Here is a 27975-nt window from a genome sequence, read left to right as displayed (position 1 = left end):
CATTATAAACAGCCACCCCAAGGCAAACCCAAATGTTAAACATTCAAAAGAACAGTCACGGCAAATTCAGAATTAAATTTTATTTCACATTTAGAAACGGTGAAAAAGATTTACATTTTCCCACATTACAGCACAGCATTTCAACGGAATACTTCTTACCATAAATTAGATCTTATTGATTTGTATAACCGAAACAACAGTTTATATATCATCAAAGTAAAGCTAAATGACTTGTTAAATATTGTTTAAAAATTTTAAATCCAGACATAAATGTATGGCTTCATCATTAATATTCTATATAGGTCCATTACTAAATTGTTTCCATTATCAATTAGCACCCATTTATAATGATGCATCCCTAACATTTTGTAGTCAGTTGGAATACAGCAGAAAAATTAACAGTTCAGAAATAACAAGTATACATTGTTGCTACATAAAGTGGGTGGTAAGTACACTATATGTATTGAGTTCTGACTAACCTTTATAGCCCATAAATTTGTTTTCAGATAGTTTTTACCAATAATTTAAAAAATCTGACTACATAAAATCAAATAATTGCTACTTTTATATTTGCACAAAAACTAATTTTTAAAAAATCACCTGACTAAAGTGAGTATGTCCGATATGTCCACTAACAGATAAAAATAAAGCAAATTTTTCTAATGGATTGTTCATTTCCTACAGCAGTTGATTTCAAATATAATGTACAAAATAAGTAAACTAAAACTATACCACAAGGATAATAATTATAGAGCAAATCTTAGAAATTATTTTTTAAGATTAGTCTTAAATATTCTTTTAGTTAATTACAGAAAAAAACACAACCACAGAATTATTCCCTACCTAGACTGAAGATTCTAATAACTATAGAGGTCTAACTTCGGACTAAGGTATAGTTTAAGAAATAAGTAGTGTAGGAAGTTTGAAGTGATGTTTGGTTTTTTTTATTTAAGTGTAAAAAAATTTAAAATACTATGTGATTCAGAATGTCAAATTACAGTATGTGTTGACAGCATATGCCTATGGCAAAGAGGCAATATTTGGTCTGTTATGAAGGATAAAAAGGAAGAAAAAATATATTTCTTTTCTAGAGAGGAAAAAAGAAAATTAAAAAGTTATAACAGGGGAAGAAAACGCTGATCCCCAAAATAAAAAGGCCATTAATTGAAGAGAGCAATCTAACTCTTTATTGACATGAAGGAGAATTATCCCTATTATTAGGAATAATGTAATAACACCTTATTCTTATTATATATTATAATCATTAAGCATATATGAATACACATATAAAAATACAGATACTGCATGGTGGCTGAGTAATTTTGGAATAAATCCATAGACTAAGTCACAGCATTCATAAATTGTTTATATCTTAACTGCTCATTTATATCTGAACACATTTTCATTAGGCATACCAATAATTTTCAAATGAAGGAATAATAAAACATCTGGTTGTAGTAATTTTTTTATTTTGCTGAATTACATTTGGGAAAAAGAAGGTAGCAGTGGCTGCTTCACCTATTTTAATACTAGTATATTCTGGATCATATTATACAAATAGATGAATAGAAACTTAAAAGATCATAAATTTCCCATGAGGAGACAGTATTCAGTCTCTGTCACTGGTGGTGCATTTGCAAAACATTTTAACACTGCAAACATTACAAGTTCCAAGATTGGACACAAGAAAAGGTTTATACTACAGTGATGCTGGTGTGTATACTTCTACACAAGGCCCCTTAGTGCTATCAATCAACTGGAGGTAGGAGTTTATCAATGAATTGCTTGACATCCATCATTTCCTGTTTGGAATAAAATGATTTAATAAACGGTTACACAAATCAGAAATTAAATCCTCACTAAAATGCCAGTGAAATAAGTCTTAGAGAAACGAGGCTCCAATAGATATTTGAGAACATTACCTATGATTATTATACATTCAATGATAGTTCCCATTTATTAATCTACTCCCATGAAAAAGGTCTACATTTTGCTACACTTGAACAAATAAAACATAGGAATATGGGGAAATGAAGGGGTTTACAAGTAACAAAACCTATACCGAAAAGTCTCAGGAAGTATACAATTACCGTCAACTACATATCCATGGAAAAGCTTTCAACATTCTCTCAGGAATACTAAATCTATAGCATAAAATATTGTGTGTCTTTCATAAGGATTTACATATAACCAACCATTTGAAAGGGAGCATGTACCTCAGATAGGCCTGGAGAGATATGAAAATGACTGTACCAAATATCTATTATAAAAAAACTTTCCTAGAGGACTCCTGCATCTGTCTGGCTCAGTTTTGCCACTTCCCCCAAACACATTTCCTCCTAATGTGTGGGTCTGTGAGGCTAATCTAGAAAGATAAGGGGGCCTGAGATTCTCGGGTGTTATCAAGAATAGCCTCACAGACCCACAAATTAGCAACACAGAGAACTTTCAGCCTTATAATTTAGTCACTCAAAAAGAAAGCCACAGCACAAAAGTGCTCTATAACACTCTAAAGTCCTACAAGTTTCCTGTGACACCACCTCCTACCATTCTCTTGTCACTTTCCGCTCATAATCATTCAGTCCAGTGTCCTCCAATGTAATCTCACAAAGAATCATCTATGAAGGAGCTTTTATTTTATTATTATTATTTTTGCTTACTTTTATTAGCATTTATCTGATGCAAAATTTACTCCCGGGCGCTAAGTCTTTGTTTCTTTGAGGAACTTTTATTTTAAAAACAACTCTATACAAATAAGATGCCTGAGTTCACCAATCCCCAGTGCAGTGAATCAGAATCACTGAGTTTGGAATTTGGGTGTCTTGTGTGTTTATTAAGCTCTGGGGTCCTTGTGATGCAAAGCCTGCTTTGAAAACCACTACTGCTCTAGACCCTCAGTCCCTCCTGGATGCTCAGAGTGCCAGCCTTCTTCCCTTTCTAGATTCAGTACTTCAGGACAATTTCAACTATATTCTCGATAACACTCTAGAATCTCAGGCCCCCTTATCTTTCTGGATAAATTATATTACTACCTGTTTTCCTGTCAAAAGCAAATAATTCGCTAAACTGAGCAGCTGAAAAACAGTGTTAACTTGGACTGCCTCAATGCTTGGCCATCAACTGACCTTTTCAAGCCTCCAAATCTATCCAGGTTTCCTTCATTCTTATTAAGTGACCTTTCCACTTTTATATTTTAGATTAAGAGGATCTAATGTGAGCTCTCAAATACTCTCTTCTCTCGGCAACCCTTGTTTACATTCACCCATGCTCTTCTATCTTGATTCAAAAGCGTTTTTTTCCTCTTTCAAGGCAACCAGTACCCATTTCAGGACTTAATTATATAATCCCCCTTAGGCTTCCCCCTTTCAACTACCTTTTTTTATGCATTTTATCCCTCCCTCCTCCCCACGCCCAGGAATCTCTTTCTCCATCTGATTAAAAAGAACCTTCCTACTCTCTACTTTTACTTCCTCATTTCCTTGTCTGCTTTACATAATCCACTGCAGTTTGGCTGTATCTCCCCAAATACCTGAGGTCACAAACGGCTTACTATTGGATAGCTTCTTCCTAACCTATTTCCCCTTAATTATTCTCTGAATCATGGATACTGTTCCCTACAACTCAGAAATTCTCTCCTCCTGTACTCTCATTCAATCCCTAATTCTTTTTAACTTCCCCAAAGTTGTATCCCTTGGCTTTTTTTTTTTCATGATATCCTCCCATAGTAATTCTTCACTGATCAATGATATTGGTAATTATGCTAAATCTCTATTATAAGCTTGAGTTTCAAACAAGTACTTCCAATATCCCATCCTGATCACTGAGGCACATCAATCTCAATATGTTCACTAGCCTCAGTACTATTTCCTTTCTTTTACCCTTAAACTGTTCCTTGTACCTACTTTATAAATGGTATACTGTTAGTCATCTGAGCTAGAAATCGAAGGCCTCTTTGTTACTTCCTTCTTTACTATATTCCATAGAATCAGTCACTAAATCCTCCTGGAAACTCCTTCCTGTTTCCAGAAGGTAGATTACATCTTGCTTTTATTCCAAAAAAAAAAAAAAAAAAGTCATTGGCTTTCTGCTGCCTAGAGAAGAAGTCCATCTTCTGCACAAGATAAAAAAGCTCTTTATAACTGAGTCTCTCCTCTCTATGCCTTGATTCTATGATACCTTGCTTTTCATAAGTCTACAGTCCAGTCCAACAGTCCCTTCTCTGCACGCTTGCTATCCAGACCCTACCCAGTGTTCAAAATCTAGCTGTTTCATCATGATCTCCATGCTTCCTAAGATAAAATTAATCTCACTCTCCTTAGTTTTTCAAGTAATTTTTTTAAAACATCTAATATTAACACACATCACATTCTGCTTTCTATATCAGTTACCTGCATATATAGCCTTCTTCCCTAATACATTTTTAATTTTAATCCCTTAAATTTTAATAAAAGGGAATCTCTTCTAGTCTTTGAATTATGTACAATGCTTGCATGTAATAGGAAATCAGTGAATGTTTGTTGAATTGAATAAACTTTGATCTAAGTCCTGCTAAGCTGTGATTCAGTGTGAATTCATTAATCCCTTTAAACCCTCACACAGTCAAGTGTTATTTATCTTAATATCACATGGAAAAAGTTCCAAATTATGTCTCTATGGCCACTGCTTCCAAACATTTAAAAATAAATACCTGTTGACATGAACTGTGCATCATGCCTTCATAGGTTTTGAAGGTTACATTGGCTGGATTTACCAACGTTTTTAGCTTTTCGACAGTAAGAGAACCAAACATTAGGGGAACTAAAGGGTCGCAATCTCCATGGCACTGAAGAATGGAAATATCTCTATTAACACCACTGATAGGACCCTGCAAAAAACCAAAACTATTGTTACTTATTCGAATGTAAAGAGCATTATACCAGACATTTTAAAATGTAGACACGTACATGCAACATGTTATTACTTACATTATAGGTTATATGTGGCTACAGAAATAAAATTACTTCATCCCTATACTCTCCACATCTCTCTAAACTTTATAGGACATATGATTGCCCCCCGTCACATGAACTGGTTCCTTAAAGCAGACTGTATCTTAATTATTCTTTGTATATTCACATTGTCCAGATACGAAAGGTATGTTTTAGCTGAACCATGTTCTTCTTAGCTCTTATTTGACTGATTTACATAAGCTGGTTAATAAACAGCACTAACTATGTGCAAGATACCAGTACTATATAGTGACAAGAAAAAACCCTAGATTTAAAGGTGAATTGGAAAATAATGTCTACATTTCCTATGTATACTACATATTGCTTTACACTGTTGAATACTTAGAAATTACGTTTTATAGCAAAATTCTGCTATTAAGCGGTGAACATTCAAAAATATTATTTGTGTAAAAAGTTCCAATTTTTATATGTATCTTACAATGTTATCAAACACTTCAAATCTAAGATTTATAACAGTAGGACATTTCTGATTCTCTTCTATGCGATCCACAATGAAGACCGTGTAGTAGACCCATAAAGCCTAGTAATACTTCATAAAAACCTAAGAAAATTCTTTTTAAAAAAGGATGCCTGATGTACACTACAGGCTTTGGGTGATAATGATGTGTCAGTGTGAGCTCATCGACCGTAACCACGCACCACTGCGCTGCAGCGGTAGGACAGGCTATCTGTGTGTGGAGGCGGGATGTATGGGAACTTTCTTACATTCCACTCAATTTTGCTGTGAACCTAAAACTGCTCTAAAAAAAATAAAGTTTATTAAAAAAACGGACCCTCTCCCCAATATTATTGGCTGTCTCTTATCTCAGTAATTTAATGTTGCTTAACTAATCAGGCTACCTGTGGAAATGAGTCCCGCAGTGGAAGCCAGCAACTAAGAGCAGCGACACCTGCCAGTTTCTGCTGTGTGGTAAGAGCAGTGTATAAAGACAAAGCTCCTCCCTGGAAAAAGACAAGCACACATCCTCTGCTAATAGCAACTTAAAAGATTTCTTGTTATTAATAATGTCCATAAAAAAACAAACTGGGTGGCCAATATCAAATCAAATCAGGCAAACAATATACACTCCACAGTGTCCTAAAGCACATGATTCTCTACACTAAAGACATATGTTCTCTACATTGTGAGAATGTAGCGACTACCCAGTCAGTCCAGACATAATTAAGAGTTAACTGCTGTACTTACAAATGCCTTAGAAATATTCTTAATTAATTACCATCTTTTCCTCTGAAAAGTCTTGTAAAATCAAATCTCGTCTTACAGACCAAGACAGGTTGCATCGGAAGGGTACGAGAAATAGCACTCGCTGACTATACTGCCCCTCCCCCAGGCCACATGGCAGGTCTCCCTGAGCCTCTAGTTCCTCTACTGGGAAAAGAGAGCCCAGGTGGGAAAAGCAGTGTTCCCCAGCATGTGGGTCACTTTGTGGAAGCCCCTCCTCTGATCTGGCCTTATGGGGATTGTAGGGGAATCTGCAAGGCTCAACCAGTGGGAATCTGACAAAAAGGTGGAAGAAATTCTCTTGTCTTCCACCTCACTGTTCCTATCAGTGGTCTCCTTAGACAGAGGGCTTATACTTATATTTAGAGTTTTTATTTAAAAGGGGTACATTATGTTAACATTCCAGGTTCCAATCAATTTACTAAATAAATTGATTTTTAATACAATCTATAAAGTAAAGGCTATTGCTGAAGAGGGAAAACTAGAAAAGCAATTGTTCCATTTAAGCTTAACTCAGCACGAAAAGTAAGTAGTATATCAGAGTCTGTAACATCTTCCAGAAAAAAAAGGACTGAAACCACAAACTTCTAGATAAGTATACTGTTGGTACTGATATACCACCCAAATTTAATCTTACCTGAGAAAATCCTCCCAAAATAATTCTGTTTGAAGGAATACCATTCTTCACCTCTTGCTCTATCAAGGTTTTTACTAAAAACAACATGAAAGTTAAATCACCAGTTACTTTCAGAGTTAAGGCCACTGATACAATCTATGTAGAAAAATATTAATGACAGAGAAGCATAAAGTATATTAAAGGTCAAAACAAGTGAAAAATTTGAAGCACTGTATTAAAATACAAAATTAGAATGTATTTTCATTATAAAACTCAGATTTTGCAGGTGCTGCTTAACCTGTTCAATTGTTTGTTATATAATTTGTAAACAACCATTCTTTCATCGATATATGGATATTCTTTTATCTATGGTCAATTCTGCTCATATGTTTTTTATATTTCTCTCTCTTCAATGAACCATAGGCATTTGTACCTAAAAGTTGTGATTTGAAAATTTTAAGTACTTAAGAGAGTTTATATGGTTTATGACTTACAGCTGTGTCAACATTAAAAAAAAAAAAAACCACTATTAAATTTTCCTATAGCCAGTAAATGATATGGGGAAAAAAATCAAATGAGCTCTTTTCCTTTTGCAAAACACTTTGGCATGCATAATTAAATGTAACACTTGATAACTCCTAGAATTGCCTTTTCTTTATCATCAGTCCTGATTTTCTGGAATAACTATACCTTTTACAAATTTATTTTCTTTCACTTTTGACATATATGGAAGAATTTCATTTTTTAAGATGAATATTTCCAACTTTATATTTCCTTTTTATAAAAACAAAAATATGCTTTTATAAGGACACTACCAACAACAACAACAAAAAACTAGCTGCCCAAAATTATTTTGTTTTTATATAAAATTTAGTTCTTCATTAGCAATGGTATGAAAAGGGACGGGTACCCTGACCAAAGTATGGGAGAAACGGGCTAGAGAACAGTAAAGAAGGCCTAAGCAATAAATATTGAGAAGTATGAGGGATTTATTTAGGGGAGACTGCATGGTCTCAGTTGAAAGAAGATGCAGAAGAGGCAGAACAGCCCAGCTCTAAGGAGGGAGGGCTGCGATTGGGGCCTGGTGAATGTTAGCTGCTAGCCAGCCAGGGAGCTGTTGGGACCACTTTCACTGAGTTTCACAAAGCTTTACTCCCCATGGTTATACCACCAGCTGAGATAAAGTTAACTAACTACAGTGATAGCAGTCAGTTGTGGAGCAAATGTGCTCCCTGGACCTGACCTGAGCACTCTTCTTTCTTCAGCAACATAGTCTCTCAGCCCTCGAATAGGGACTTCTTTTTTTCCCAGATCTGAGTCTGGCCCTAATTTTCTCTATAATACATTGGCTGGGAGAGGAAAGAAATGGCAAGTATGTCATAGGCCACCTCTATCACTAGGATATAAGTTCCCACTCTAGAACTCACTAGGCCCACCTATCTTCCCCACAAGGCCTAGCTCCCACCTTCTGCATGGTCTAACAACTCGTTCCCACATCAAAAACGTATTTTTGTCACTATAATTTTTTTTGACAAAATCCTAGCTCTAGGATTCTAGCTAGCTTTGATCTACTTTTTGATGATCCTAAAAGTCAGTGTTCTTGGTTTGACATTCCTAAATATCCAATATGATTTGAATGCATCTTCTTCTCTGTTTTAAAGTTCTTAAGAGTTCTTTTAATAAAAAGATTTTTTTTAAAGGATCCTACTGATTTGAGGTTTTTAAGCTATTTTGGAAATTTTCAAACAAATAAAAAAATAGAGAGTGTACAATGACTCCCTGGGCATACATTATATCATTTCTGCAATTGTCAAGTCATAGCCAGGCTAATTTCATCAGTGCCTGCCATGGCACCACCCAGAGTATTCTGAAGTCAATCCCAGTTATCATGTTGTCTCTGTAAACATTCCAGTGCATGTATGTAGAAGAAAAAAATGCTTCTGTGCATTTTCAAACCCAAATTTCTCCTAATAAGTCCATGTTCTTTGTGCTTTCATCCAAAAAATAAACGGAATGCTCATGTTCATATGGGAATATGAAACACTAACCAGAGAAAAAACTTTGGAGGTTTTGTAGAGTTAATACTTATTTCACAGGCATGTTAAATGAGATGATTTATAAAAATTACCTAATTCATTTAACAGCTCAGTGTTCAATCAGTACCCTCTATTCCCACCACACTAAAACTAACCATTAATATAATTTTCTTATGTATCATTACATTATATCATCATTTTCATCTTTATTTCAATTCTCCTTAATGAAGATAACTGGTCACAATTATTAAACATTCTGCTATTTTCTCCATATGTAAATCGAAGCAAAATTATGTATTTGACAGAACTGAAATTTGAAAAAGGTCATCTCTCCCCATCCACCTCACCTTCATTGAGCACCTTTCAGTGAGTCCATGTGGCCATCACGGCAGATGAGTTAGAGTGATCAGAGTAGAAGGAAACAGCACTACCTCTTCAGATGACTGTAGTATTTCATCAACATCAATATTTAAGAATGCTTCTGTCTTTTTAAAAAACTATTCCATACTTACCATTTTCTGCTGCCTGTTTAATTCCAGGTTCATCCTCATGTGACTCTGATGAAAGCCCAAAAATATCAAACCTGGAAAATAAGACAAAAGAATATTTTCTCTTGGTATGTTTTACTAAACTAATGGTAGTTGGGATAAGAAAAGCTGACCAAATGTATTCTCTAGAATAAAAAACTCAAAATTTCTACAGAGGCCAAACAATGAACTTAAACGTGTGAATCTGACATTCTTTAAGTTCCTTCCATCCCAATTAGATATAGATTCTAATGTTAAAAAGTCACAATGCCACATAATTTTAGGGTAAGAATATCTGAAAATTATCTAGTTCAATCTTGCACCCAAGCAGGAATCTTAGCCCACATCCTTAAGTTTGCAATAAATTCCAGTTATTCATCTCCCCTTCTAATGCATCATAAGTCAATCCAATGGAACAGAGCTACTGATCTCTATCCATAGTCTGCAAAACTTTTTCATCATATATTATAGATACCTCAAACCAGAGACCAAGGGCAACCGTCCTTTGGCTCTTTCTACTTCTCTATTGGGTTATATGCTTTCATTATGTTCTTTAGCCACATTAGGTAGAAATTCTGGTTCTATATGGAAATTTTGCCAGAGAAGGAAGATGAAAGAACCAAAGGCCACAGAAGGCAGGAACTCGTAACACTTGCCAAGGACTCTATAGTAGATAAAGTGCAGGGCTGGGTTAGCGATGGGTGGGAAGAAGCAGAGAGGATGTCAGCAGGCTGGAACAGGTCTAAGAACAAATAGTGTGGAAAAAGCAAAGCAAACTCAAAAAGATGAACAATTATGCTTGATATCAGGTTTGAATTAAGTCACTTCAGAGATAGGACAGTTCCAGATGACAAGACTCAAGAAATGACTGTTGATGTCGAAAGAAGAAAATGTCACTGGGGAAGAGAGAGCTAAGGAAGTAACAAGCCAACCAAGGTTGTGAATGGACCATTTACACTGGATCCTATAGTCACCCAAAAGACACAATGGTGGTAGGAAATAGAGTGGAAAGGAAAATATTAATCAGGTGTCAAAGTCATCATTTTTAAAAAGATGTGATGGCAGGAGTCTCAGAGAGCAGCAGAAAAAAGTCAGCCTGCAAGTGGCTGAGAGAAACGAAGAAATGACTCCACTTCCTGACTATAAAGCATATAGGGAATGTGCAAATATCTTGAGAAGGTTCAAGAGGAAATGATCTCCTTAAAAATTCACCAGCTCTCCAGAAAGGGAAGTTAGAAGGGTGAAGAGGTCCTGGCTGAATCTGAGTGCTTGCCACATGAGGTCATTCAAATGTTTGGTTACTGAAATCAGTAAAGGTTTATTAAGCAGTAGGAGATATTTTCTGCAGTATTTCTCTCCACCCATTCTCTCTGGTTTCTCTAAATATTGGTGCAGCTCCTTAAGTTTACCCCTGAATTTAAAATATAAAAACTTAAATAATTAAAGGTTAAATTCAAAGTGAATTATATACTCTTATGACTTAAAAATAATTAAAATTTGCTATATGCAGAAGCACTTCTGATTAAAAAATTAAGTATAATGTTCTTAATGAATAAGTAAATTCTTACTTACCAAGAAGGCATAGCCATGTTCATATTTAATGTTACTGGCATAACTGGTCTACATGAGGGGAAAAAAAAAAAAGCAAAATAAGAATTATATAACGAAACATAAAACCTAATAAATTTGATCAGTTAATACGTGATTATTTGAGGCTTACAATTTTAACACATGAGCTGTTTCACTGCATCTACACTTGTGCAATTCTGTTCTCCTATACCCTCCCTCCAAGTGTGTTCTGAAGACAGGCCAGCAGCTGGAAAGAACTAAGTTTTGTAAATAAAAAACATTTTCCTTGTGTCCATTATACCCAAAATATACTAGAACTACATCTCACCACTATCTTCCTGACTCATGAAACAAGTCTACCTTAGAGGTTAAAAATCTTCTCAAACGTTCTTTGAAAACATAAACTCCCCTAGGTTGGGAAATAGCCTTAAGCCAAATTCAATTCTGGGCCAATAACAATAGAGCAGAAATTTCAACATGATAAAGCCTGTATTTCAAGACTGTTTTCTTAACTAATCTCAGATACTTTTCCCCTTTCCATTCCCTTTCATATTTATCACCTCTACTGCTCCTACCACTCTGAGGGTGATTTACTAACCTACTAGCACATACCTACTACCATTTGTCTTCACAGCTATTGCTTCTCAGCAACCTTTTGATTTAAAACCTGCCCAATTTACTGTTTTTCTGAGTTTGCTCACACACTACTGGTTTCTTTTTGATATCCACAAACGCTTTTGGAATTCTAAAGCAAATCTATCAGACTCCAAAGTCTGTTCTTGCCACAGTTCATCACATTGCCTCTAATCAATAAAGTGTAGGAGTGTTTTCAATACAGTAAAGATTTCTCATAAACCTGACAGGTAAATCCCCTTCATAGATACCTCATGGATATCCTCAGAACTTAACAGATATTTGTATACTTAATTTTCCTGGCTGTGAACTCACTAACCTCCAAGAGAGCATTATTTTAAATTTCTCAACAAAAATCACAATTGTTCCTCTCCCAATTCCGAATCACAAGCCTAAAGATTAAAAATACTTACGCATGTGGGCAGATATATTTGATGTGTGAACTTCTGATATCTGCAAAGGCTTCTGCCCATCCGTGCCTGGAAGAGAAATTATTTGAACAATGTCATTAGATACTGTTTCAATTCTCAATAAATTAGTAACAGAATAGTACTTTAAGAAGTTTGTCAGGATAAATGTTAACTCCATATCTTAAAAGTTAGACTATCAATGCTATTAAACATCAGCACAAACTTAGAAACAACCCAAAGACTATTATTTAAGCTTTACCAATGGATAAAGATGATTTCTTGTAATTTCTAAAGAGGACTGTATTTTCCTTCATTATTTCCACAGGGCTTTATAATTTACAAAAATATATATTTTTTGTCTCTTTATAACCTCACAACGATGAGCCTAACAAAGTAGACAAAGCGGATAATATAATTCACATTTTATGTGAAGAAGTGTAGTAAATCAGTTGTATCCCTACATACTTACTACACTAGTAAAAATAACTAGCATTCTTTGTCTTTGTGTATGTATATATATTCAAAACAGAGTATGAGAAAAACTAAAAATGTAAACCATCCTAATTCTCCTAGCCAGAAATAAACATTTAATCTTTTGATGCATTTCCTTCTATTTTTTCCATGCATATCACTTAATATAGATTTTTACTAAAATAAGATCATACTAAACATATACACATATGGTTTCCTGCTAGTTTAAACTTGACATTCATTATACATGAACTTTTTACATGTGATCTCTATTAAACGATTAAGTAGAAGTAACTCAAGTCTCTTTTGTGTAAAATAGTCTGAAAATAAAAGTTAAATGCTTTTCTGTTAATTATTTCTCTATTTTAATCCACCTTCCCCAAAAGTGTTAAGGACATAAAGAAAAAATAACAACATTAACACTTATTTAACAGTAACTATGACCCAAGCTAAATTATTGTAGAAGTGTTATGTGTGCACACATGTGTATATATGGGTTTATATGTGAGTTCACATGTGTCCTGTGTAAATACATGTGTGAGACTTTGCTGTGAAAACTACAAAACATGTTTAAAGAAATTAAAGATCTACATAAATGGACATGTCTTGTTCATGAACTGGAAGACAATATTCTTAAGATGGCAGTATTACTCCCCAAACTGAACTATGGAATCAATGCAATATCTCGATCAGAATCACAGCTAGCTTTGCAGAAATTGACAAGCCAATTCTAAAATTCGTTTGGACATTCGAGAGACCCAAAATAGCCAAAACAATCTTGGAAAAGAATAAGGTTGAAGGACTCACAATTCCCAATTTCAATAGTACAAAGCAACAATAAAAAAGACAATGTGGTACTAAAATTAAGACATACAAATCAATGGAATTATATATGAGAATACAGAAGTAAACTCTCATTTATGGTCAACTTGCTTCTGAAAAGGATGTCAAAACAAACCAATGGGGGAAAAATAGTTTTTCAACTAAAGTAGCTGAGACAGGTAGATATCCGCAAGGAACATCCTATCTCATAACAAATACAAATATTAACTCAAAATGTACCAGAGACCTAAATGTAAGAGATAAAACTATAAAACTCCTAGAAGAAAATATACAAAAATCTTTTGAACTTGGACTAGCCAATGGTTTCTTAGATATATGACGCCAATAGCATAAGCACAAAATTAAAATGAAAAATTACTGTGCTTCAAAGGACACTAAGAAAAAAGTGAAACGATAACCTACAGAATGGAAGAAACATTTGCAAATCAAATTTAACAAGGGCCTAGTATCCATAATATGTAAAGAATTCTTACAATCCGCACACACACAAAGACCACCTAACTTTTAAATGGGTAAAGGATTTGAAGAGACATGTCTCCAAATACACACAAATGGCCAAGGATAGGAAAAATGCTCAACATGTTCGTCATAACTGCATGTAAAAACCACAAATAGAGCCTTTTGAGCCATGCTTCTCTTGCTCAGGCCTGCTTCCATGTCTGGAAGTGTACTTTCCCTTCTAATAAAACTTTTCTACTGTAAAAAAACAAAAAAACAAAAAACAAAAAACAACAACACAAATAGATACCACTTCGCATCCACTGGGATGTTTAGAATAAAAAAAGACAATAGCAAGTTTTAATGAGAATGGAGAAAAATCAGAGTTGTCATATACTGCTAGTAATATGACTCAGAAATTCTACTCATAGGAGTATTATCAACAATAAAAAGGAATGAAATACTCATAAATGCTATAACATGGATAAACCTTAAAAACATTGTTAAGTAAAGTCAGTTATAGAGGACCACATATTATATGATTCTATTGATATGAAATATTCAAAATAGCTAAATCTAGAGATAGAAAATAGATTAGTTGTTACCTGGGGCTGGAACACGGGAGGTTTAGGGGTGCTAAAGTGGATAGAGTTAGGATTTTTTTTTCTTGAGTGATAAAAATGATTGCATGGCTTTGTGAATATACTAAAGATCACTGAATTGCAAAATTCGAATGGGTGAGTTGTGTGATATATAAATTATATCTCAATTGAACTGTTACCAAAAAAAGAAAAAAAAAGTATATGACCTTCTCCCAGTCATGAGGAACCAAAGGCCCACAGTGGTTCTACAGAATGTACCAAAGATAAAGCTGTACTCCAAAAATATAAAGGATACAGAAGACTGATACACGTTTACACTGAAGACAAGACAACTAACATGTAACACACATTCCTGAAAAGGATCTTGGACCAGGAAGGAAACATAGTTGGGAGAACTGGCAAAATTTGAATGGGATCTGCAGACTAGATGATAGTGTCGGATCAATGCCAATTTCCTAATTTGAATGTTTTATGCTAGTGATGGAGAAGTGTCTTTGTGAATGGGAAATACACACTGGAGTACTTAGAGGTGATGGAAGATCATGCCTGAGGTTGATTTCAAGGAGTTAAAAAGGTTAACAACTGGAAAAGCTCAGTGACATCAATGTGAGAATTCTTTGTACCAAAAGCAAACACATTTGAGTTACACAAAAGTATGGTAATACAAAAAATCTGTGTGGATAAACCGCACAAACATAGCAAAAGAAGCTGGACTCAGAAGACATTCCATATGATTCCATTTATATGATGGACATGAACAGATGAAACTATCCTATAGTAATAGAAGTCAGAATTAGAGTACCTCTCGGGATGGGAGAGTACTGACTGGAAGGGCTACTTTTAGGAGTGTTCCATATCTTCACCAGATTGACAGTTACATGGTGTGTAAAAACATCCAGCTGAGCATTTAAGATTTGACTACTATATTATACTCCATTACAATTTTCAAATTAATGGTTAAAATAGCACATCCACCTCAAAAATGTTCCCAGACTAAGCCAATCTGAGTTAAGAACTACATTAACAGTTGCAAACCAACTGATTAACTCTTTTCTGCTTGCCACACTCAACCACTAGTGAAGTGTTCCACTAGAAGTCATTGGAGTGGCTGACTGTGGCCTTCTCTGGGCCTGTTTCCCATTTAAGATGAAGGGATTTACGAAATTAAATGTAGGCTAATGAATGTGGCCTCTGAGCTACATCCCACTCACTGCTGACACAGATTCTCCTGATTTGGGGGTAAAGGGTACAAGGATAGAGTTAAGGGAAGTGAGTTCACTGCTCTATGTCCGAAAGGATTAGAGAAATATTTTAAGACGGGATTAAATTTTGCAGATGTAATCACCTTCTGCCATTTGCTAAAAGAAGTGTAAAGGCATGCGCTGCATTAAGAGAATCAAGAATGTATAATAGATCTACATCAAACAACCACTTTAACTGGTTTTCATTACTTTTCTGTTTTACACTTCGATTATAGGCAGTTGACTTGACTGTGATATTATTCAATATATTTATTTTTTAGCGTTAATGACCTCTAAGTTTTCTGTCTAATATCTTCAGAAACTGGAATAATATTCAAAAACATGTAGATCATTAGCTTTGCAAACAATATACTTGTATTTTAATGTATATAAGCTCTATTACATATCAATAATAAATACTCAGCATATGGGCTGCCACTCCCAAGTCCTGGGCCCAGACTATAATTTACTACCACACTCTATGCCACACTTAGAGATCTTTTCAACAAGGTACTCCAAGCAACATTTAAAAAATAAAACCTATCTGCTACCCCTGCAAAGGACAACAGCATAGGCATGTTATAAAATGTTTTTACCATGGTCACTACCAATATTGATTTTATGTATGATGTTTCAGTTTGTTTTTTTTTTTAATTGTGTACCGTCACTGTGTTTTCTATTATAGAATTTGCGCTAATAACCTCCGGGATTAATTAAATAAGCCCTAAACATCATGGTATTAGTTCAACTAATTAATTACAGCTTTGGGAATGTGTAGTCACTAAAAATAACAATTATAAAACACAATTACCTATTAGAGTCCAAAATAGAATAGGTTTAATTATGTTCCTAAAAGCATTACTATATATAGTAAAAGCTTGACTTAACACAGATGACTAATGTAGATGTCTGCCTTATACCCTTATATTTTATATAGGCCACTTTATAAAGTTTATTAAGAAGTAAAAGCAAGTTAATGGTGACTAAAGAAACAATAAAAATTTTTAATTTTGCATGTTAATTTTAGAATCAGTTTTGGCTATTTTCTCCACATTGAAGGGGTCTATACAACTAACTTTTTGAATATTTATGGCCTTTTGTAGTTCTCATATATACATATACAAATATTTGAGTGAGAATATAAAAGCTAGAATCCACTGTGGTAAGGTACAGCAGCTTTAGGATAGAGACTCTGTAGTTCAAATGCATTCCAGTTTACTCACTAGTTCTTGGCCCTGTTTGGGGTAAGTTGAGGTTGTTAAAGAGTTCCTTCTCAATTATGCAACCCAAATATATAGACAGTGCAGCAATATGTCACATTAACCATCAACTATTCATGATTCTACCATTTGTACCCCCAAATTGTAATCTCACATTAATAGGAATTATTCATCTCTACTTTGTGCTTTTTCCTAAAATATGCTGCTACTTTTGGCTACTTTTGTTTATATTTTAACCACATGAACCACTGGTTTCCCCCAATAATACACACAGTCTTTGGCCGAAAGGCCTACTAGGCTAACGTAACAGCCCAAGAAAATGCCTCATAACAAAATGTGTTAAACCAAACAAAACTAGGAGTGTAATTTTAAAACATAATCATAACTATCCTATATGCATGAAAGATACAAGGATTAAAATACAGACTGTGGCCTCAGTGACCTACAATCTAGGAGAAACAAGACATAAAATATATCATACAAATGAAAAATTAAGCACTACAAAAAACAATCACAAAAAAATGTCAGATTATGGAAGAAGAGGATAAGGTTACTTTCAGCTATGGGGATCAAGAAAGGATCTATACAGAAGGAACTGAAAGATACAGGCCATGTTTTCCCCATCTTCCACACACAGTGGTGGGTTTTATTCCTTATTACATTTAGAGGGGCAGGTAAAACAGAAAATGAAAAGAAGTGTAATGGCACAATCACGAAAAAAGTCAACATTTCAGTGAATACACTTCTATTTTTATGACAATATGCTGTCTCTACAGTTTTAGAATATACCTTTTTGCATGTAAATGGCTGAAATTCTAACTTACAAAGTCTTCTTTCACTGGACATTTTAGTTGGCAAAATGGATAAAAATACATGATTTAACTATATGCTGTGAACAAGAGACTCATTTGAGATTAAAAGATGCAAAGAAGTTGAAAGTGAATGAATGAAACAGTAACCAAAAGAGAGCAAGGGTGGTTATACTGACATCAGATGAAATAGACTTTAAACCAACAAAAGAGATAAAGGAGGACATTATATATTAATGAAAGGTTAAACACAGCAAGACTTATCAATCATAAACATTTATGTACATAATGACAGACCGTCAAAATACATGAAGCAAAACCTCAAACACTTGAAAGGAGAAGCAGACGGCTCTACAAAAATTGCTAGACTATACCCCGCTCTCAATTAATGGATAGAAACACCAGAGAGTAGGAAATGGAGGACTTAAACAACACAATAAACTACGTATAACAAACATATGCAGAGCACTCTACCCAACAAAGCAGCATACTAATTCTTCTCAAATCCACACAGGACATTTTCCAGGACAGACTCTAAGTTAGGCCACAAATTAAGTCTCAATAGATATTAAAAGATAGATATCATACAAAGTATCTTCTCGGACCATACAGGATAAAGTTAGAAACCAATACAAAAGTAAAACTGAAAATACACAAAATTGTGTGAACTAAAAACACTTTTGTGTTTTGTTTTCTATACAACAGTTTTATTAAAGTGTATGAAGGTTCCAATTTCTCCATATCTTTGTTAACACTTTTTATAATTTCTTTTTGATTGCAGACATCCTAGTAGGAGTGAAGTGGTATCTCATTGTGTTTCTCTTTTTCTTATTAAGATATAACTGACATAATATTGTATTAGTTTTAGGTGTACAACTTAATGATTTTATATATGTATATATTGCAAAATTACCTCAATAAGTTAACATCCATCACCACAGTACAACGCTTTTTAATGAGAACTTTTACAATTCACTTAACAACTTTTATATATATATACGACACAGTATTATTAACTGTAGTCAACATGCTGTACATTATATCCAAGAACTTATTTATCTTATAACTGAAAGTCTGTACCTCTTGACCACCTTCTCCCATTTCACCCACTCCCTTGCCTCCCTACCCCCTCACCTTCCATGCCCAACATCTGGCAGCCACCGATCTGTTTTCTGTATCTATGCTCGTTTTTTTTCTTTCTTCTTAGATTCCACATATGAGATCATATATTTGTGTTTCCCTGTCTGACTCATTTCATTTAGCATGATGCCTTCAAGGTCCATCCATGTTATTGCAACTAGCAGGATTTCCTTCTATTTATGGCTGAATAGTCCATTGTGTATGGGTGCACGCACATGCATGAATCACATTTTCTTTATAAACACCTAATTGATAGACAGTTAGGTGTTTTTCATGTCTTGGTTATTGTTAAATAACAGTGCAATAAACCTGGGGAGTGAGGGTGAAGTTGCAGATATCTCTTTAAGATACTGATTTCATTTCCTTTGGATATATACCCAGAAGTGGCACAACTGGATCTTATGGTACTTCTGTTTTTAATTTTTTGAAGAATCTCCATACTGTTTTCCATAGTGGCTGCACCAATGCACATTCCCACCAAGAGTGCACAACAGTTCCCTTTTTGCCACATCCTCACCAACACTTTAATCTTTTTTTATAATAGTCATTCTGACAGGTGTGAGGTGATACCTCATCATGATTTTGACTTGCATTTCCCTTATGATTAGTGATGCTGAACACCTTTTCATGCACCTGTTGTCCATTTGTATGTCTTTGAAAAAATGTCTATTCAGTTCCTCTGCCCATTTTTTAATTGAATTATTATTATGTTGCTATTGAGTTGTATAAATTCTTTATGTTTTGGAATATTTACCCTGAAAAACACACTTTTAAACCACCAAAGGGTAAAAGAAGAAATCACAAAGGAAATCAGAAAATATTTAGAGATGAATGAAAATGAAAGCACAACATAACCAAAACATACGGGACACAGTGAAAGTTGTGCTAAAGGGGAAATTCATAGCTATAAATGTTTGTTATAAAACAAGAAAGATCTCAAATCAATAACTTAAAAATTACAACTTAATGAAGTAAAAAAAGTAGAAAAACCTAAAGCCAAAGCTAGCAGAAGGAAGGAAGTAACAGAGATTAGGGCAGAGACATGGGAAGTAGAGAACAAAAAAAACAGAAAATCAATGAAAACAAAACTGACAAACTTTTAACTAGACAGACTAAGAAAAAAAAGACTCAAATTACTAAAAAAAATCACTAATAAAAGTGGGGACATTTTTACTGGTTCTACAGAAATAACAAGAGTTATAAAATAAGAGAGTACTATGAACAACTGTATACAATAGATTGGATAACCTAGATGAAATGGACGGACTCTTTTATACACATAACCTACTGAGACTAAGTAAGGAAGAAATACAAAATCTGAATAGACCTATAACTAGTAAGGAAGTTAAAACAGTAATCAACATCTCCCAAAGAAGAAAAGGGACCTGATGGCTTCACTGGTGAATTCTACCAAACATCTAAAGAACTAATACTTCTCTAACTTTTCCAAAAACTGAGAGGAACACTTTCTAACTCATTCTATGAAGCCAGTATTACCCTGATACCAAAGCCTGACAAAGATACTACAAGGAAAAAAGACCGTAACAAAAAGTGTCAGCAGAGAAGACTGCAAATACAGAAAGAAGCAAAAGTGAGAAACCACAAGACCACAAAAAGCAGTGAGAATAACCTTGGTGCAGTTGGTTGAATAGTAACCCCCCAAAATTCATGTCCACCTGTAACCTCAGAACGTAACCTTATTTGAAAATAGGCTCTTTGCAAATCTAATTTAAGGATTAAAATGAGATTGTACTGGATTAGGGTGGGCTGAATAAAGAGAACACAAACGGCAGAAAAGGTCATGTAAAGAGAGAGACAGAGATTGGAAATACGCTGCTAAGAGCCAAGGAACAACAGATGTCATGGCAAACTAAGAGGCAAAGGATTCTCCCTTAGAACCTTCGGAGGGAGTGTACATGGCTTTTCTGACACCTTGATTTTGGACTTCTGGCCTCTTGAACTATGAGAATAAATTTCAGTTGTTTTAAGCCATCTAGTTTACACTTATTTATTATGAGAACTAGGAAACTAACACACTTGGTGACTAATGCTCATTATATATCTTGCCCTTTTAATTCTTCATTCACTCATTTATTTATTCGACAAATACTTAATGCTACTATATATCCAGTACTGCTTTAAGAATTTTATGGCATAGATGTGAATTATATATTTCAATGAAATTTTTAAACAAATCTTTGCTTTCATGGAGTTTGTATGCTAGTAAGCTATCCTCATATCTTTCCATAAATTCTTTTTTGCTTAAATTGGTCAAACAGCTTTCTATTCCTTGTAACTAAATGAGACCTAAATCATGGGTTCCCCGGCGCATGTCCACCTCTGTCTCCACCGCTGTCTGACCCTGCCTCTTGCAGCTGCTGTATTACCAAGATATTGCTTTCTAACAAACTGACTCTGGACACGCTGGACATGAAGGGGAAGCAGGTCGTTGAGAGTGGACTTCGATAACAAACAACCAAGGACTAAGGCTGCCATCCCAAGCATCAAATTCTGCTTGGACAATGGAGCCAAGGCAGCTGTTATTAGGAGCCACCTGGGCTGGCCCAATGGCATTCCTATGCCTGACAAGTACTCCTGGGAGCCAGTTGCTACAGAACTCAAATCTCTGCTGGGCAAGGATATTTTGTTCTTGAAGGACTGTGTAGGCCCCGAAGTGGAGAAAGCTTGAACTGCCCCAGCTGCTGGGTCTGTTATCCTGCTGGAGAATCTTTGCTTTCACGTGGAAGAAGAAGGGAAGGGAAGAGATGCTTCTGGGAACAAGTTTAAAGCCGAGCCAGCTAAAATAGAAGCCTTCTGAGCTTTGATTTCCAAGTTAGGGGATGTCTATGTCAATGATGTTTTTGGCATTGCTCACCGAGCCCACAGCTCCATGGTGGGAGTCAGCCTACCACAGGAAGCTGGAGGTTTTTTGATGAAGGAGCTGAACTACTCTGCCAAGGCCTTGGATAGCCCAGAGTGACCCTTCCTGGCCAAACTGGGTGGAGCTAAAGTTGCAGACAAATCCAACTGATCAATAATATGCTGGACAAGGTCAATGAAATGATTATTGGTGGTAAAATGGCTTTTATCTTCCTTAAAGTACTCAACAACACGGAGATTGGCACTTTTCTGTCTGATGCAGAAGAAGCCAAGACTGTAAAGACCTGATGTCCCAAACTGACAAGAATGGTGTGAAGATTACCTTGCCTGTTGACTTTTGTCACTGCAGACAAGTTTGATGAGAATGCCAATACTGGCCACGCCACTGTGGCCTCTGGCATATCTGCTGGCTGGCTGGGCTTAGACTGTGCTCCTGAGAGCAGCAAGAATGCTGAGGCTGTCACTAGGGCGGGGCAGAGTATGTGAAATAGACCTGTGGCTGTTTCTGAAGGGGAAGCTTTTGCCTGAGGGACAAAGCTCTCATGAAGTGAAAGCCACTTCCAGGGACTGCACTGCCAACATAGGTGGTGGAGCATTGCTACTTGCTGTGCCAAATGGAACACAGAGGATAAAGTTGACCATGTGAGTACTGGGGGTGGTGTCAGTTTGGAGCTGCTATAAGATAAAGTCCTTCCTGGGGTGGATGCTATCAGCAATGTTTAGTTCTTTCTGCTTTTGGTTCCTGTGCACATCCTCCAAGTTAATTTAGTGCTTTCCACATCGCCACTTGGCATTAACTAAAATCTTCCCCCATGTCAAGGTCCTGCTTGTGACAATCAGCAAGGCTGGCTGTAACTTCCAGCTGGTGGTGGTTGGAATGTCTTTTGCAAGGGTAAAGAGCTCCCTGTGGTGCCAAGTAGGTCTGGTCTTGTCACAGGCATAGGCTAGAACCCTTAAATAGTTGCACAGCATCTCAGTTCATCTTACTGCACCTTGGATTTGCCTACATTTTCCAAGATCTCATTTGAATTTCTTAGTGACTAAACCATTGTGCATTCTAGAGTTCATGTATTTATATTTTGCCTGTTAAAATAAAGTGAGCTGTTAGCTTTGTTCTCTTTATTAGAGTAGCTTATTCTGATTAGCTTTGTCATTGTTGCACTACTCCATATGGAAAAAAGATAAAAATTCCAATTGTAGGTAGGGAGGGAGATGAAGTTGGTGATCTATTAAATAATAAAAGTATTCATTGGGGAAAAAATGATACTTAAATCACACTCTATAATTCTATTAGTTCTTGATTATAGAAAGACGTGCAAATGAAAGGTCACAAAATATATTCATTTTGCCTATTCAATATTATTTTCAAGCCTTTGCTTGACCTCTCAGTAAGAGATGATCTACTTAACTACTCCCTTTGAAACTCTTTTCTAAGCTTTAACAATCTTCTCAGCCTAGAAAAATCTCACATAGGCTGATAATACAGACCAATAACTCCTGGAATATATAGAGGGAAGGAGTTTACATAAAGAAGGCAAAATTTTCCACCTGGCCTTTTTTCCTTCACTGTTGTTCCTTATTTAGAACTGAGCTTTCAGGTGTCCTATTCGGCAGTGGGGGTTGGAGAATGTGTGTTCCCACGTTTAAAGCAGAGCTATGGGCTAGAGCATGTGGACGGAGGCACGTTCCAAACTCACTATTGGCCAGAAATGCCAAAATGGAAGCTAAGTTTCTCATGAAATTATAAATGTGGGAAATGGAAGGCTAGAATAAACCCTGCAGTATTGGGCTGGAATTGGCAGAATCAGTTTAAACTCAAAATTTCTTATGTTAATATCGAAACTCATACAGGTGTGTGTATACACATGTAATTATATAAATATATTTCTAGCTCTATCTACTGCAAAGGGTCTAGAAGTTACAACTCCCACAATGAGCACATGTAGCACCTAGATCTTGGTTCCTAAATAACATTTCCACTAAAAAGAACCGGGGCTCTTGAAAAAATGGCTAGGACTAGGACCCATGCAGGAAGAATATAGCTGATCCTAGAAAAGACCCTATTGCACCAGAAAGCAAGGAAGTTCTCAAGGAATGATGGGCATGTCCCAAAGACATAACAGCCATGAAGGGGCCCCCGCTGGCCAAATAAAGAACATTTTAAGCTTCCAAATAAATAATGAGAGATTTAACAACAGATTGTAACACTCAGAGTAAAACAGAAATCCAAGAGTCTGTACTGATTTAAAATTTCTAGATACATAAATTAATACATGCATACATAATAAATTAGGGAGAAAGGTCTAACCCATAGTAGACTGCCAACAAATAAGTTTAGAATGAAGAAAATTTTAAAAGATTAGTACAATAAGATTCAGACAAGAATCATAAATGAATGCTAAACGATACTGACATTTTGGTGAGAAACACGTATTTTCATAATATCAAAGTACCTGCCACAAAATATTTTTTAAGTATCATATACTTATAATTTTACTATGGCGAAACCTGGCAGACAATATCTTAACCAGCTGATAAAATGTTAACATCACCAGTTAAGGCACAAAAATCAACATAGTATGTGTCTGATACAATGCATTTGTGACAAGTATAGCAATACTTCTGTGGTGTGGTGTTCCTGTCAAAAACGCTTAAGTCAGAGGAGACATCACATAAACCCAAACTGAAGGACAGTCTACAAAATGATCAGCCTGTTTTCTGGAAAAGTGTCCAAGTCATGAAAGACAAGACTTCTGAAGGAGACTAAGGAGACATGGTAACTAAGTGTATCATGTGACCCTGGTTTGGGTCCTGGACCCATAAAGGACATTACTGAGTCAAACAAAGGAAATGTGATTGGGATTAGTGAATTTGATGTAGTACTACTAGATCAGTGTTTAACTTCCTGATTGATGGTTACACTGTGGTTATATGGGCATGGCCTTGTACTTACAAAATACGTTAAAGTATTATTGAGTAATGAGGCTGTGTCTGCAATTTATTCTCAAATGTTTCAGAAGTGTTAATAATTGGGTAATCTAAGTGAAGGGTTTAAGGAGCTCTACATACTATTTCTGTAACTTTTATGCAAATTTGAAGGTTTTTTTTTTTAAGTTAAATTTAAAACAATGATAGACTATAACCTATTAAATAAATCTGAGTCCATACTAAATAAATGGGGAGAGGCAAACTAATAAACATAAAAAGAGAGTTAGAAAAATCACATCATAGTACAACTGATTCAAGCCAAGAATTATCATTGGACCTATAAAAATATTAGGTGAAAGTCTGATGTATTATTTGCATAGTCTCGAAGTATCTCCCCACACTTTGCTGCTTAACTACTAAGGGAAAATAACTGCAGTAGAAAAACCTGGAAGATACCACCTTAAGCGATACAAGTTAGCACCAATAATGGAAGAAAAGGCATCCACCTGTCTCCTGATGCTATGCAAAGAATAGGACATACCTATTTGGCAGTTGCACTAAAAAAGCACAAACTAAATCCAATCACGAGGAAATGTCAAACCTAAGCTGAGGGATTGCTTTGAAACGTGTCACAAAAGACAAAGAACTGAAGACTGATTGAGAGACTGAAGAGGTAAATGAAATGGAATGGAACTGGATTCCGGGGAAGATTGGAGTTCTGCAGAGCACGGGTTCCCATCCTGGGAGCCATGGACTGATACTGCTCCAGGACGCACAGCAGGAGATGAGCAGCAGCCAGCAAATGAGGCTTCATCTGTATTTGCAGCCACCCCCCAGCGCTAGCATCACCACCTTAGCTCTACCTCAGATCATCGAGCATTACATTCTCACAGGAGCATAGATCACTGCTCCCAAAAAGGTTAGAGACTGCTGCTATATAGGATATTACTGGGACAATTGTCAAAATCTGAATATGTAGCATATTAGATGCTAATATTAAATAAGTGCTAAATTTCCCAAATTTGATAATGTTCTGTGTTTACGTAAGAGGCTCTCCCTGTTCTTAGGAGAGACACATGCTAAAGTGTTTGGAAATAATCACATCTGCAGTTTACTCTCAAAGGGTTCAGCAAACATGGTAGCATTCAACAGAGATTAGTAAATCTAGGTAAAAGGTATTGAGGAATTTGTATCATTCTTGCCAACTCTTCTATAAATTTAAAAACATTTCCAAATAAAACATTTTTTTAAATGCTATCAAAAATAAATATGTATATCTGGGTTGTAGTATTTCAACTGATTTTCATTCTCTTCTCAAGCATATTTGCATTTTGAATTTTTTTACAATACAAATGTAACATTTTCATAATCATAACAAAAGCTATTGCTTAGTAAAACGGTAAAATAAACGTATATTATTTTAATAGGACTACCTGATCGCCAGAAAAAGAGTCCTACAATCTTTTCTGTAACTACAAAGTATGCGTCATAGATTTCTACTTAATAGGCATGTTAGGAATCATTTTTAAAAATTAATCCAAAATAAAAATAATTATTCGAACCCAACACCACCTTATAAAGATTTAAGTTTTTCGATATTTTATCAAAATTTATCTTCAGTTTTCCTCCAATTCTATAATTTTGTAACAACACTTTTATCTAAGTTGCAAAAAGATAAGTCACTGATTTAAATTAAAAACAGAAACCTCTCAATGTAGAAGCCTGAGTGAAAGATAAACCATATATCTAAAGTCAGCACAACAAAACTTGTTTGATAAGCTTCGGAATAAATCTTCTGAGTTGCCTCCCTTGCCCATCAACTGATTTCAAGGGAACATCTAAGCTCTCATTCAGAATGCTGTATACTGCTACTGTTTCTCTTATCAAAATCAACCATTTCTAAACCCGCCCTGAAATTTTAACTCCTCCGGAATCCTCTCAATTGCACAGTTTCTACGAACATTCCACTGTACTCTGCTATCCAATACCCACAGCAACTCATGGAGAAGTCTGCAATTATAATATGTTCCAGGAACAGGAGTTGAAAAATGGCATTCAAGATGATGAGGGGAAAATTCTGGGAGTTTTCAAAAAAGAAAGGATTGCATCTTACTACTGGACTGTAAGAAATACAACTAGCAATGTTTTTTATACAATCCTAGAGTTCTTAAATACTAAACCTTTGATTACGTAAGTAGTTGTATGACCCATTTCATTACTGTTACTAATAATTGTACCTACCCTGTATCTCCCAGTCCATGAAGGAAAATCACCTAGAGGAGAAGAGGAAAAATTAATAAGCAATGCCTACATAAGCCCACGCAGAATTGTTATACACTGGAGCTTTGGTTAAGCTGGATACCAGAAAGACAGAACACTACCTTCAGCAAGTTAACTAGTCTCTATAGATTTCTCTCAAATGGCAAAAGTACTTAATTTCTTTTCTTGTAGTTCCTAAGATAATTAAGGTGGAGTTTCAGCATTTAAAAAGGTCCCACTTAGATATTCTTAAGTGCTAACAATCACATTCTAAGGGAAAAAACTTGTCTTAAGTCAAACCATGAAAGTCTTATATATACTGTAGAACTTTTCCATCACAAGAAGGACCTTCCGGGGGTAAAAATAAGTTTGAGATCCTTATATAATTTCCTAAAAACATCACTTCTGATATTATAAGACTCTTAATCTACCGACTTTAAGGACAAGAGTGCGAGGTAAGAAAATAGTCATTTTCTTGCGTACTTAAACTTCCCACATGCACAAACAAGTCAGAAACATGCTGTAAAGCGACCTCGAGTTAGGGCACCTTTCCACTAACGCCGGTCCCTCCAAGCTGGGGCCGGACCGCCAGAGCTCCCGGGGGTTCCGCGGGCAGCACTCGCTCCGCAATGCAGAGAATGCAAGCTCGGAAATGGGACTGAGGTGGTGGGGACTGATCCTCAGGCCCTCTCCGCAACTCAGCACTCTCCCACACAGCTGGGGCCCGGGCCGCGAGGGCCACCCCCACTCCAACTCACGCCAGGCAGGACCGAGCGTCCCCAATTAACCGGCCGCCAACCTGCCCGCGATGCCGACCCTGCGCGAGGGAAAGTAGCCGACGGCGGGCCGAGCGGGCCCCTGGGAGCCCCGGCCGCTGCCACTCACCGCTGCGGTGGCCTTCCGGGCGGCGGGCACGATGGCGGGAAGCGGAGCAGACATGTTATTGCCGCACATACACCGGCTGCACAGACAGCGCACGTCGGAAACGGAAAGAACTGGCGCCCAGCCGCGGCTCAAAGGCTAGCGAGCGGCGAGTCCCAGCCCGCCCCACCGGGCGCGCGCTCAGGCGCGTGCGCGCCCACCCCCCGCCCCGCTGTCCTCCGCCAGCGCCGCGCGCCCGCG

General features: G+C 36.2%; 1 protein-coding gene across 2 annotated transcripts; it reads right to left on the bottom strand.

Annotated features, from left to right (window-relative positions):
* Positions 1 to 65: 65 nt before the first annotated feature.
* On the bottom strand, positions 66 to 27975 carry LYPLA1 (lysophospholipase 1). 2 transcript variants are annotated; one of them, XM_016126201.2, is made up of 9 exons: positions 27739 to 27975; positions 26836 to 26867; positions 12026 to 12091; positions 10983 to 11030; positions 9396 to 9466; positions 6869 to 6942; positions 5850 to 5951; positions 4688 to 4864; positions 1165 to 1802 (listed from the first exon to the last, which is right to left on the bottom strand). In XM_016126201.2, the coding sequence occupies exons 1-9, from the start codon at positions 27805 to 27807 to the stop codon at positions 1749 to 1751; spliced, it is 693 nt and encodes a 230-aa protein (XP_015981687.1). In that variant the 5' UTR covers positions 27808 to 27975; the 3' UTR covers positions 1165 to 1748. The 2 variants fall into 2 exon arrangements, with proteins under 2 accessions (XP_015981688.1, XP_015981687.1); XM_016126202.2 differs by lacking the exon at positions 5850 to 5951 and having other exon boundaries at positions 66 to 1802; positions 27739 to 27943.

The sequence above is a fragment of the Rousettus aegyptiacus genome, unplaced genomic scaffold (genome assembly GCF_014176215.1).
Source record: "Rousettus aegyptiacus isolate mRouAeg1 unplaced genomic scaffold, mRouAeg1.p scaffold_m13_p_15, whole genome shotgun sequence".
In the NCBI taxonomy this organism is placed as follows: domain Eukaryota; kingdom Metazoa; phylum Chordata; class Mammalia; order Chiroptera; family Pteropodidae; genus Rousettus; species Rousettus aegyptiacus.
This window is presented reverse-complemented; position numbering and strand designations above follow the sequence as displayed.

Coding starts and splice junctions, on each gene's coding strand:
- LYPLA1 (XM_016126201.2), bottom strand. CDS start 27,807: ATGTGCGGCAATAACATGTCTGCTCCGCTTCCCGCCATCGTGCCCGCC. Junction 12,092..26,835: donor CATGGACTGGGAGATACAGG/GTAGGTACAATT, acceptor TTTCTCTTCCAG/GCACGGATGGGCAGAAGCCT. Junction 5,952..6,868: donor TTTTGGGAGGATTTTCTCAG/GTAAGATTAAAT, acceptor GTCTTTTTCCAG/GGAGGAGCTTTGTCTTTATA.